General features: G+C 45.8%; 1 protein-coding gene across 2 annotated transcripts in view; it reads right to left on the minus strand.

Moving 5' to 3' along the window:
- The window catches only part of DRP2 (dystrophin related protein 2), a 47,347-nt gene extending 33,650 nt beyond the window's left edge, over positions 1 to 13,697 (minus strand). For both annotated transcript variants that reach the window (XM_038417461.2, XM_038417457.2), the window contains exons 1-2: positions 13,310 to 13,697; positions 604 to 757 (exon numbers count right to left, since the gene is read on the minus strand). In XM_038417461.2, coding sequence (XP_038273389.1) covers positions 604 to 711 — 108 coding nt within the window. In that variant the 5' untranslated portion in view covers positions 712 to 757; positions 13,310 to 13,697. The remainder of the gene's footprint in view (positions 1 to 603; positions 758 to 13,309) is intronic.
- Positions 13,698 to 13,985: the final 288 nt, after the last annotated feature.

Raw genomic sequence — 13,985 nt, forward strand, 5'->3', positions numbered from 1 at the left:
CTACCCGTTCCAAAAACTTCCTGGATTGTCTGTGCACCACTGTATTGCTCTCCCAGCAGATATCAGGATGATTGAAGTCTCCCATGCGAACCAGGGCCTGTGATCTAGTAACTTCCATTAGTTGCCGGAAGAAAGCCTTGTCCATCTCATCCCCCTGGTCCGGTGGTCTATAGCAGACTCCCACCACGACATCACCCTTGTTGCTCACGCTTCTAAACTTAATCCAAAGACTCTTAGGTTTTTCTGCAGTTTCATACCGGAGCTCTGAGCAGTCATACTGCTCTCTTACATACAATGCAACTCCCCCACCTTTTCTGCCTTGCCTGTCCTTCCTGAACAGTTTATATCCATTCATGACAGTACTCCAGTCATGTGAGTTATCCCACCAAGTCTCTGTTATTCCAATCACATCATAACTCCTTGACGGTGCCAGGACTTCCAGTTCTCCCTGCTTGTTTCCCAGGCTTCTTGCATTTGTGTATAGGCACTTAAGATAACACGCTGATTGTCCCTCTTTCTCAGTATGAGGCATGAGCCCTCCCCTCTCGCTCCTGCTCCTGCTTCCTCCTGGTATCTCATGTCCCCACTTACCTCAGGGCTTACCTGAGACTGTGAGTGGGTGGTGCTACTGTGATGTGACTGGTCTGCTGTATGCCACTCATGACATCGTGGGAGAGTGTAGAAGCATCCCGGCATGACCATTGGCTGCATCGGAACGAAGGCTCATGGGGATGGAGACTTCTCTGGGCAAAGGCACCTGAAACACAGTGTGAAATCCACTGGATCAGCTCTCAGGTTTCACTGTTCAGGAGAGCTGCCTGAGTTGCAGGGAGAAAACTAGACACATAGGCCTTGCCATAAGGGGACAGACCAAAGGTCTACCTAGCCCAGAAACCTGTGACCAACAGTGGGCCAGTCCTAGATGCTTCTCAGGAAGGGATATATCCTCCACAATGCACTCACTGTACAATACTGAACCACGGAGGGAAAATTCTTCCTGACCCCACCAGCCAGATCAGCTTCTGCCCTGAAACATGACGACTGAAAGGCCTTGTCATTTTTATCATAGAGTTAGTGTCACTGAAGATGCTATTTTCTTGCTCATATAAACATCTAATCCTTTTTTGTAAGCAATTTGCCTTAACAAAACCCTGTGGCTGTGAATTCCACAGATTATACTATAGCATGCAAAAATGTCTTTTCTTTGGACTATGACAAGTGAGACAGAGAGCTATAGAGCTTAATGGGAAAGGGGGAGGAACCAGAACTGTCATGGGCACTAAGCACTGTTGCCATTTACCCTCAAAGATCTCAGAGGGACAGGAATAAAAAATACATCCTGTGTTTGGAAGGAAAATTGATTGTAAAGCCATATGTCTAGAGCACTAGACACAGAGACAGACAGACAATATTTATAACCCATCATGGGGTCATTACTGCTCCAAGAAAAAGGCATTCGTAATGGTTAACTCTGGTCTCTCACCAAGTCCACTAACCTCACTCTTTTCTTCTGGCTATTGTGCTGCTTCTGCATTTCAGTTTAGGCAGCAAAGCAGCTGTGAAACTAGGAGCCCTTATTTTAGGGAGAACAACATTCTATAGTCAGATCCAAAATACTACAGCTTATATTTGTGGTACCACAGGGTTTGGGGCCATTACTAAGGGGGAATAGATCAAGACAGACAATCTGAAAATCCCACAGGTTGCATCATCAGCATTTGCCCTTCCATGGCACTTTTTCTATGAGGAGTTCAACACGCTTTACAAACATAATTCAATGCTCACAACATTAATTTGCCCAGTTTTACAGGGATGCTAAGAGACACCAAAATTAAATGATTTCAGAGTGCTAGCCGTGTTAATCTGTATCAGCAAAAACAATGAGGAGTCCTTGTGGCACCTTAGAGACGAACACATTTATTTGGGCATAAGCTTTCGTGGGCTAGAACCCACTTCATCAGATGCATGGAGTGGAAAATGCAGGAGCACTTATAAATACATGAAAGGCTGGGGGTTGCCTTACCAAGTGTGAGGTCAGTCTAACGAGACAATTCAATTAACAGTAGTATACCAAGGGAGGAAAAAACTTTTGTAGTGTTAATGAGAATGACCCATTTCAAACAGTTGACAAGAAGATAAGAGTAACAGTAGGGGGAAATTAGGTTTAAGGTTTTGTAATGACCCAACCAGTCTTTATTCAGACTCCCAGCCTTTATTCAGGCCTAATGTGATGGTTTCCAGTTTGCAAATTAATTCCAATTCTGCAGTTTCACGTTGAAGTCTGTTTTTGAATTTTGTTTGTTGAAGAATTGCCACTTTTAGGTCTGCTATTGAGTGACCAGGGAGATTGAAGTGTTCTCCTATTGGTTTTTGAATGTTATAATTTCTTATGTCAGATTTGTATCCATTTATTCTTTTACGTAGAGACTGTCCGGGATGGCTAATGTACATGGCAGAGGGGCATTGCTGGCACATATATCACATTGGTAGATGTGCAGATGAATGAGCCCCTGATGGTGTGGCTGATGTGGTTAGGTCCTATGATGGTGTCCCTTGAATAGATATGTGGACAGAGTTGGCAACGGGTTTGGTTGGTGTTTTTGTTGTGTGGTGTGTAGTTGTTGGTGAGTGTTTGCTTTAGGTTGGGGGGCTGTCTGTAAGCGAGGACTAGTCTGTCTCCCAAGGTCTGTGAGAGTGATGGGTCGCCCTTCAGAATAGGTTGTAGATCCTTGATGATGTGTTGGAGAGGTTTTAGTTGGGGGCTGTAGGTGACGGCTAGTGGCGTTCTGTTACTTTCTTTGTTGGGCCTGTCTTGTAGTAGGTGACTTCTGGGCACCCTTCTGGCTCTGTCAGTCTGTTTCTTCACTTCACCAGGTGGGTATTGTAGTTTTAAGAACGCTTGATAGAGATCCTGTAGGTGTTTGTCTCTGTCTCAGGGATTGGAGCAAATGCAGTTGTATCTTAGAGCTTGGCTGTAGACAATGGATCGTGTGATGTGGTCTGGATGAAAGCTGGAGGCATGTAGGCAAGTATAGCTGTCAGTAGGTTTCCAGTATAGGGTGGTGTTCATGTGACCATCACTTATTAGCACTGTATGTCTAGGAAGTGGACCTCTTGTGTGGACTGGTCCAGGCTGAGGTTGATGGTGGGGTGGAAATTGTTGAAATCCTGGTGGAATTCCTCAAGGGCCTTGTCAGGGTTCCTTCCCCACTCTGAACTCTGGGGTACAGATGTGGGGATCCACATGAAAGACCCCCTAAGCTTATTCTTATCAGTTTAGGTTAAAACTTCCACAAGGCACAGATTCCTTTCTTGCCTTGGGATTGCTGCCACCACCAAGTGATTTAACAAACAATCAGGGAAAGGACCACTTAGAGTCCTATTCCCCCAAGCCTACACCCCCTTTCCTGGGGAAGGTTTGAGCAGGTATCCTCACCAATTGGTTACAAAGGGACTACAGACCCAAACCCCTGGGTCTTAGAACAATGGAAAAATCAGTCAGGTTCTTAAAAAGAAGGATTTTATTTAAAGAGAAAAAGGTAAAAGAATCACCTCTGTAAACTTAGGCTGGTAGTTAACCTTACAGAATAGCAGAAAATTCAAAGAGCACAGAGGAACCCCTTCTAGCCTTAGTTTCAAAGTTACAACAAAACAGGGATAAACCTCCCTCTAGCAAAGGGAAAATTCACAAGTTGAGAAAACAAAGGTAAACTAGTACACCTTGCCTGGTTGTTACTTACAAGTTTGAAATATGAGAGACTTGTTGAGAAAAATTCGGAGCGCGTGGATTGATGTCCGGTCCCTTTTAGTCCCAAGAGCGAACGGCCACAGAAACAAAGAACCCAAAACAAAACCTCTCCCTTGCACCAGATTCGAAAGTATCTTTTGTCCCCATTGGTTCCTTTGGTCAGGTGCCAACCAGGTTACTTGAGCTTCTTAACCTCTTACAGGTAAGAAGGAATTTAGGCTACCCCTATGGTTATGACAGGCCTCCTCCCATGGGTCCTGATGATGAAGATGTCATCAATGTAGCGCAAGTAGAGTAGGGGCATTAGGGGACAAGAGCTGAGGAAGCGTTGTTCTAAGTCAGCCATAAAAATGTTGGCATACTGTGGGGCCATGCGGGTACCCATAGCAGTCCCGCTGACTTGAAGGTATAAATTGTCCCCAAATATGAAATAGTTGTGGGTGAGGACAAAGTCACAAAGTTCAGCCACCAGGTTTGCCATGATAGTATCGGGGATACTATTCCTGATGGCTTGTAGTCCATCTTTGTGTGGAATGTTGGTGTAGAGGGCTTCTACATCCATAATGGCTAGGATGGTGTTTTTAGGAAGATCACCAAAGGACTGTAGTTTCCTCAGGAAGTCAGTGGTGTCTCAAAGATAGCTGGGAGTGCTGGTAGCGTAGGGCCTGAGGAGAGAGTCTACATAGCCAGACAATCCTTCTGTCAGGGTGCCAATGCCTGAGATGATGGGGCATCCAGGATTTTCATGTTTATGGATCTTGGGTAGCAGATAGAATACCCCAGGTTGGGACTCTAGGGATGTGTCAGTGTAGATTTGTTCTTGTGCTTTTTCAGGGAGTTTCTTGAGCAGATGGTGTAGTTTCTTTTGGTAACCCTCAGTGGGTAATGGCCTGTAGAATGTGGTGTCAGAGAGTTGTCTAGCAGCCTCTCATTCATATTCCGGCCATATTCCGAAATTAAATGATTTTCCCATGGAAATCTCTAGGCAAAGCACACAAAAATCGCAACTCTAACCTCAAGACAGCACCAGTGTCATGAGAGGAACAGACCAGCTGAGCACAAACAGAGGGGATTTGTCTTGGGTCTAAACATACAACAAATCTGAACGTCATGTGGGGCACTCCAAGAGGTGAAATGTACGGGTAAGTGGGGAAGGATGGCTTAGTTATTGCATATGCATATGCTCACTGCAATGTCGAGGGATTCTGTCCCTCTCCCAGGTCTACCACCTAAAAGCTGGGTTTCCCCAGGGAATTCTAATACAGCTCCAGCCACCAGCCTTCACTTTAAAGCCATAAAAAGGGCTGTTTCAAAAGGGGTCTGTGAGAAAGGAGAAGTGAGGCAGCTGGAAGAAAGCCTGGCTGCCTCCTTCGGGGTGGGTGGCTGTCACACATGGCCCCACTTTGAGCCACTGAGAAATTTTCTGATGGGTTCTCGTCAGACAGAAGCAGGCAGTACATTCTGCAAAGCCTCTGATAGCACTGGGCAGCCAGGCGAGGAGAAAGTCCCCCAGCCACAGCTGTGTCTGTCTCTCCAGTCGCAGGCCTCTATTCCGTTTGCTCACGCTCTCGCACTCCCTCCCCTCCCCAGTCACACACACTAAGAGAACAGCTTATCCTATTATGATTTATTTTAACCCTTTAGCAGTTTCTGGCTCCATCTCCCACAGAGCAGCCTGTACTGAACTCTTCAATATGCTGATAATCCCCCGGTCCTGCCCCTTAACCTTCCCTGCCTGTCTGCATGAATGTCAGATATTGCACATTGCAGTGACTCCCCTCCTCAGCCCTGGAGGAAGTTATTAATTTGATGCATTTATGGCTAGAGTTCCAGGATCCTGAGTTCCCTGAGCCCCATGGCCAAATTACCCCCTGGCGTAACTCCAGTGAAACAATGGATGACTTCTGCCTTATGTATCAGAATTGCTAAGATCAGATTCTTCCACATCTCCCCACAAACTTCTTCTCCTGGTCCCCCTAATTCATGTCTCGATGGGCTGGGCCAGGCACCACAGCTGAAAATGGAACTGAAAGTCTGAGGCCCTGGATATCCTCTTCAATGTACAAACAGATTAATCAATGGTGCACACAATGATATGACTGGAAAATCAGGGTCATACCACTGATGAAAGAGTCCATAATGCATTCGGTCTGGTTGTAGTACCAGTGGGTCTGGCTCTCTTTTCCTTAATTAGTCTCTACTACACAGTACAATACAGTTACAGTGTTATGTTCTGGCCAGTCCCCCCACCTTGGACCTCTGCTTAAGTAACTGTTCCTGTGGGGTGCAATGTGGCTATAGTTTTAGGGGCTGCACACTCCTCTCCAACCCTCTGTGGAGTATGCAGTGCACCATGGCTTCCCATGCCTGCCATCAGCTCCCACACCTTGTTTTTGGATCAGCCTTTCTGCACAGGACAGCCACTCCTTTGAAGAGAGGTCAGGGGATAATTCTGGGGCTGTAGGACATGCATGTGTTCCATGTTCCCTAGCAGCTGTATTGAGAGAGAATGGCAGGGGGCCAGCCCACTCTCTACAGAAGCTGGATTTCTGATGCAAAAAAGGGGAGGGCTGTGTGGAGATCCTCACGAGTGATATGGGTCAAGCAGAGTGCCTCACAACCCCCTATGCAACACCATATTGGAACAAAGCCTTTCCAACTCAGTAGGCACAGACCAGACAGGGCTGGAAATACAAGCAACAGCCCTGCTAGTTGGATGCCTTTGCCACCACTAATAGCATGCCCGGCGAGAGACAGGTAGATTCTGCATCACTCTCCCTAAAGAGACCTTAAAACAAAACAAGAATTCTACAACTCACAATCCCTGTGACATGTCAGCAACAAAGCCTAGCATGGAATTCTAGCACGTAGCAAATAGCCACTCGACATCCAGCTAGGGACAAAGAAACAGATACTCTGTGGGAGTGATGAGAATGCCAAGAGAGTCCTGGGGGTGGACAGGTGGCACCATCTGACCAACAAGCTCTCCGCTGCCCACTAGCAAGTGCTCCATGGACTTTGGGAACCTGTTACTGAAGTGTTTTAAAGGATGACCATTATAACAGCGTGGCTAAGTGGCCACTCCACAAGGATAGAGCAGTTTCAGATATTCAAAGGCTGTTAACATCAAGGAGGGGAATCACTTGAAGTGAAATGAAGAAAAAATTTAGACCATCAGGATGACAATGAGCTCTCAGTAGCTGTAGAATCGGGTCCCAAGGGAAGCGTGGAAGGCCCATCACTCAGGATATTTAAACTAGACTGGACAGATCAGCTAATCTACTGTAGGGAACACTCCCATGCTGTGAGATGCTGCAGCCTTGCATTAGCTGGGAATCCTTTTCTCCATGGCATAGTCCTGTGGGGAGAGTGCTTCTTAGAGCTACACCCCCATGGGTAGAGGAGAGAGATAAATACTTACCCATCAGCAGCTGTTTATCTCACTCCAGGGAATCTACACTGGCCCTCTGTGTGCAGTGAAGTGATTAACGGTGGAGCAGAGGTCAGGACCCTGGACCTGCAGCCACATTACTGAGTGCAGAATGGCTGACCCCATTGTGTTTGTGCAGGTATGCATGCACCGGGGAGTGCTAAGACGTCTAGGCCTTTGGTATACTTCCCCTCCCCTGATTATTCCTGGGGCACTATGTAAAAACGACCCATATTAATGCTATTTGGAGCAGCACTAATCAATCATTCTGTGGGCTCTGCCCCCCACCAGAGGGGCGCAGAGTGCAGAAGCAGCCTATGCTACTGGTGATGGGTGGAGGACGAGGAGACACACTGTGGGTGTGTGACTAGGGTTTCCCATACATCTTCAGTCTCCACCTCCTAATCAGAACCCGTCCATGAAGCATTCCCTCTGGATCTGCAGTGGCACACAGGCCTGACAACTGCACCGTTGAACCCATCTGGGTGTGAGATGAGTGGGTTCCCCTGTCTGCCTTTCTGAAGAGGAAGGGAAATATGCTGAGGCCTGTGTGAACAGGGGCTGGTAAGAATTGCCTTGCACTCATGTCTGTGAAGCCTTTCCCCAGTAGTACAAACTCTGAAATGACAACTGGCCATTTTCCTGGGGCACTCACCTCCATGTAATATAGGCTGGACTTTTCTCCAATGGTGCAGGCCTCCCCCATAACACTGATGGTCATTTCCCTCGTAATGAATGCCCCAGCAGAAACTGGCCAGTCTTTCCCCAAGTTTGCAGTACAGTAAGTATAAACTATGTGCAGACAATAGCGTTACGCATTTCATGAGGCTGCACCAGGACTTCAAAGCGCTATTACACCTTCAGCGATCAGTCATATTTCAGATCACAATAATCACTTTGCTGAGAAATAAATAACGTGCAGGTCTTGGCATTACTTTTAAATGCCAGAATGGTGCAGCGTTAAGGTGGTTTCAAGATAAACTGGGTGGTTGTTTAAAAACACACACACACCCTCCACAGATTTTATCTCTTGCTGATCAAGCTGCACCTGCTTCAAAATCAGTAAAGGCAAGATTGGCCTATTGTACTGGCTGAAAAGCAGTCTGACAAAAGAAACTAACAGCCATTGCTAAACCAGTTCTGCTTCAAACTCTAGAATATGGATTACTGCTTCACTGGGGAATCTAGTCTACAGAATTGCTTCTATTCAGAAGCTCATTTCAGCAGCATTTGTTGATTTGCTCAAGTGGCAGCATTAGGTAGGTTTGCTGAATGAAGTCAGACCTTTGCTCCATCTCTTTTTGTATCCTGCCTCCGGCAACAGTCCCACCTCACGTCTGAGACAAAGATGACCATTCATCTACAAACCACACACCTGACCTCTGACCCCCAGAAGCATACAATTTGATTGCCCTTAATTTTAGAAATGAGCCTAAGCTGAACCCCCTCAAATTTCAGAGAAGTTCTCATCTCAAGACAAATTTTGTAGCTGGTTCATAGCTCTATAGCCAACTAGATTAAGCAACCTTCAACCTTTGAGGAAGTTTGGACTGGATCCAAACTTTGGACTTCAGACTCTGTATGACTTGTTTTGTGTACTGAACACACAATATCTTCACGGCATAGCTTGCAGGAAAGGAAAAATTTTTTAGCCTATCACTAACTTCCCCAAAAATGTTCCTTTGAGACTCAAACTTTCAATTTGGGGTCTTGGCCTAAAGGGAACCATTTATCTGGTGAATGTTTGAGCTATGGTTTCTTAGCCATTATCCAGTTGTAGCAATGGAAATACAAATACATACTTTCTCCACTGCTAGAATGGTTAATGACTTTTTTGTTGGCTAATTTACTGCACAGTGGAAGAATAACTGAGTACTCAGAAGGGGAAGGAAGGACGGTTTAGGATATTTCAAAGTTCAAATGATATGTTTATGCATAAGTAGCAGAGAAGTTTTCATTGCAGTTTTAGTTGCATCTTAATAGGATCCTGAATGAGCTGAGACAGCTGGACTCGCGATAGTGCACTAACATGTATTGTTCCAGAATAAAAAGTTGTCTACTGGACATGCAGTAAGTACTTGTTCCTGGGAACCAGGACTTCTTCCTCGGAGTCAGGGACTGATGGCAGAAAAAGAGGAGATATTGCTGCCTAGGATTTGGTCTACAAGTAAGGAAGAGCTCCTTCTTGGAGTGGGTGTCTTTGGTCTTCTCTCTAGAGCCACCCTGTGTGCCCCATGTCACAGGCACACCTCTGCTTGTTCCTCAGGAGGAAAGAAAAGACCAGAGACAACACTCTATGCAGGAACCTCAACCCATGGGGAAAAAAAGAAGAGGTGCTGACAATGATTAAACATGGGATGTGACCAGGCCAGGCATGTCCTGGGACAATTAGCTGTTAGGAACTTGTAGTTCCTTTCTCTCCCTCTTTAGGCAGGAGAAAACTCCTTTTTCCCCCACTGAACTAAGCATTTAGGTCCCCTGCATTACATGTACTGAAACATTTAATGTGTAAAGGCCACACCTACCCCCATTAAAGTAAAATGAAACCTCGAACGCAACTGGTATCACCCCAGTGCCACATTAGATGTGCTGGGTCATCTAATGAACGAAACTTGGACCCTGATCCCATGGGGAAATAAAGGGCCTGACATCAGTGTAACTGACAGCACTTGGCACCTTCCAAGATCAAGCCCTGAGGCCACAGGCCAGGGAAGGGGGCCAATGTGGAGGATCTAGGTGTTTATATGGAAAACGCTAAGGAGAGGGTCCTCCTTAAGAAGCAGAATCTCTCTCCCCTCAATGTGGAAAAAAATACGTTCTGTTCTGTTAATACAGCACTCAAGCTGAGAAATTGCACATACAAAAGTCAGGGAATGCTGAAGTTAGTGTTCCTACAGCAACGTTAACTAGGCCATGCTGCACACACATACACTCACCATGTAGCCTCTTTGTCTGGCTACATGAAACCCACAGCATATTATTTAGGAGGAGGTTAAATGCTACTTCTTTCGTATGCCTCCCCCTATGCTTGAAATAGTTTGCCAAACTGCTCCCTCCTTAAAGCCCATTTTGATTAAGCTTATCTTTCCTACTTCATTCTCTTCACCAATCTCTTCTCACCCTCCTCTATTTCATAGTAATTATATTTATTACAGTAGCACTTAGCAGACCCAACTGTGATCATGTGTCTCTGTCTAGCACAATGGGGAAAGTCCCTGCCCTGAAGAACTCACACACTAGGTAGATAGGATAGGAAAAGGAAGCATTATCTCAATTTTACAGATGGGAGAAGTGAAGCACAGAGGTTAAGTCACCAAAGAAGTCTGTGGTAACATCAAGAATTGAACTCTGATCTGTAAAGTCCCAGTACACATCTCTAGCCATGGAACCATGCTGCTTCTCCCTAAATAAACTACTGTCGTAAATCTTTTCTTTGTCTTTCAGATACTCTGTACTCTTCTTTCCCTGCTCTTTGAGGGGAGGAATGAATATTACACTCGGTTCTGAAATATGCACCATCCATTTATCGTGCTATATAAATGGTTAGTAATAATAGAGAGAACTCACCAGCCGTGCCATGTAGCCAAGTTAATTTCCTGGTGCTTGATCTCTCATTCTCAATGTTGCATTAATATATGTTTTTGTGCATTGACTGTTACTGGCCCACAATCACCCAAGCTCTCTCAGACATCCAACCACAGCATGTAGTTCTCCAGCTTTGGGAGGCTGTGAATTTTGTAGGCGGAGTGTATGCTGTGTGAAGTAATTCCTCTCCCCCCCGAATGTATAAGTGCTATCTTGTTCTTGTTTTATAGGACATGGAAAGCAAGGGGGCACTGAGCAATTTACAGTCTACTCTTAAGCACTCCAATCCGGCCATTTGAGGAGTGGATTCGTTTTGCTAAGTATGTCTTGTTACACAAGATTTACAATAGCACCTATGTGCTTTTAGGATTAGCCACCAAGCCTGAAACAGAGGCCCTGTATGCAGCATTCTTTAAAATATCATTATAGTCTGAAATTCACTGGCAATTTAGAGAACTTGGACTTTTTGTTTTACTGGAACCCACTTAATCCTTAAGCATCACATTTTGCCTAGCCTTGCTTGATGGTCAAATATAATTTTAAAGACATATTCCAGTCTGATCACAGAATCATAGAGCCATAGGGTTAGAAGGGACCGCAAGGGTCATCTAGTCTAACCCACTGCCAAAATGCAGGATTTGTTGGGTCTAAACCATCCAAGACAGATGGCTATCCAGCTTCCTTTTGAAAACCTACATAGAAGGAGCTTCTACAATCTCCTGAGATGTCTGTTCCTTTGTCCTACTATTCTTACAGCTAGGAAGTTTTTCTTGAGATTTAATCTAAATCTGCTCTGTTGTAGTTTGAACCCATTGCCTCTTGTCCTGCCCTCTGTGATCAGCTGTCTTCCTGGTTATATTTAATCATCTCTACTTTACACAGTGTTTAATTATGTGTGTGGTTTATATGTCCCAGGTTGTGACCTGGAAAGAGACTGTCCTCGTCTTTTTCTGGTTAAATAAAACCAGGACAAAGCCTTCTATTACTCAACACACAACACCTTTAAGTGTCAGTGAGTACAGGTCACTGGATAAGAGGCAGTTCAAAATTGCATGGCTTTATAACACAGCCCTTTCCTGTTGGGGCACTGCACACGGGTACATCACCAGGGACTTGTGTGGTGTAACATGCACTGCCAGGAAAAGGAACACTATCTGGAAATGTCAGGTGTTGCCATGCACCAGTGCAAAATGGGAGCCCCAAAGCACTAGGGGTGAACGCACAGAACAGGTCTGCCAGGGAATGGAAACCCCCATGGCACTGCGTGTGCATTTTGGGGATCAGCACCCCCAAGGCTTTGAACTGTGTATTCAGGGAAAGGATCCCCCCCACAAGGGGTAACACAGACTAACTGAAGAGCAAATTCTAGCTGCTCAGGAGAGATTAGCTAGTGGAGGAGGAAGGAACGAAGATGTGAAGGACCCAGTCTTGGGACACAGGGAGGACACAGACTTTCTAAAGGTTTGATTTGTTTTTTAAACTTAAACATTTTGACAAATTGTCAAAAGTGGCTTTTCCCAACTGCTAACACAACATTTAAAAACCCAAGGGCAATTCAACAGCTCTCCACCACTCCAGCAATGCCACGCATGCTTCTTGGCAAGGAGGCCTGCCAGAGCCCTGTTAGTAAACCCACTGCCAGTACTACATGCTTGCCATACCAAGGGAGTAGGTGAGAAGAAACAGCAGGTAACTGGAAACAGGGGCTGGGTTGGGGCACTACTAAATACATTGCAGTGCTATGCAATACCCAGGTCTAGGCTGCTGAGACTGGGAAGGAGGTAGAAGCAGAGTGCTCAGCTTTGGAGAGCAGGAAGTGGCCCATGTCCTCTCTAGACTATTATGGAGCAGAACTTATGGTTTCTGGAAATAATCCTGGCTAGCCCTCCTCAAGCAGAAGAATGGTAGTTGTAATATGGGTCCTCAGTGGGAAAAGAGGGGAACAAGAGAAAAATTGGGAGGGGTTATAAGAGCTGGGGGGGGAGGGAGGAGAAGGAATAATATAAAAGCAGTGGCAAGACCGAACAAGGAAGTGAATGAAAGGCCAGAGCTGGGACCATAGTCCCTATTGCTTCTCATCTGATCCCAGCTCACTACTTGAAAAGAGCTTTAGGCTCCACTTTGCCCTGCAGGCTAGTCTTTTAAGGAGAATGCTGGAAGGCTACCATGCCCTGATCCGAGTAGCCCTTCAGCTTGGCAGAAAGCATCTTTCGGTGTAAATAAACCTCTGATTTAAAAAGAATCAAAGCTGGAGATAATTGCAAAGCTTGCTATAGCTGTTTTTCTCAAGAATCTGCATCTACTTACCATTCCCTGAGCTCTTTCCTATGGAACCAAAGTCCTGGCGGCCCATCTCTCCCCCACCCCCTATCCCCTTTCTTTTCCATGCAAGTTTCCCCAGACACACATACACAGTATACCGTGCACGGACAGATGGACGCGCACACGCACAGCACAATGCTGAGGCTAACCATACAGTACAATGGTAATTTTCCTCTCTGTGCAGAGCCAGGAGCTGGGTAGAAAACCATTGATCTGCAACCTACCTTCCGATTCCGTCAGGTCTGAAATGAAGGCAGCAGCTGGGCTTCAGTGGTAGGGACTGGGGCTGCCTCTGTGAATCAGCAAAGAAGTCCCTCTGACAGGGATGCATGCTGAGGCTCGGGTGCTGCTGTGTGCATGCTCTCTGTCTCTCCTCCTCCACCACCCTGGGCTTCTGTGTTGCTATGCAATCAAATCACCAGGAGTAACAGCATCTCTCCAACCTCAGGCAGAGATACCCTTGACTGGGCAATGCAGGAATGCACCAAGGCCAAAATTCCAGGCACTTCACAGAACTGGAGGTTCCTTGGCTAGAGATCAAAAGAAGGAATAGAAGCGGGGAGATACAAAGGAAGAGAGACGCACACGGAGGGAGGAGGAGACAAAATACACACAGAGGTAGAGAGAGAGAAATACAGAGACACAAAGGCAGTACAGCCTGACTGCTGGAGACCTGACAGTCTGCTGGATTCACACACACCCCATGCAGCCTGCTGATGTCTATCAACAGCGTTTCTGGGGTGGTCTGGCAGCTCTTGTTTTAGGATACATATGTCCATGTGTGTGCTGGAAATTGCTAGACAAGTTCTCAGTTAAGGAATGAAACAGCTTAAATAAAAACCCAGGCATTCTTTACTCTTACTCAAATTTAATAATTTCAGTAAAAATGTGGTTATTTTT

The sequence above is a fragment of the Dermochelys coriacea genome, chromosome 9, assembly GCF_009764565.3.
Source record: "Dermochelys coriacea isolate rDerCor1 chromosome 9, rDerCor1.pri.v4, whole genome shotgun sequence".
Taxonomy (NCBI): Eukaryota; Metazoa; Chordata; order Testudines; family Dermochelyidae; genus Dermochelys; species Dermochelys coriacea.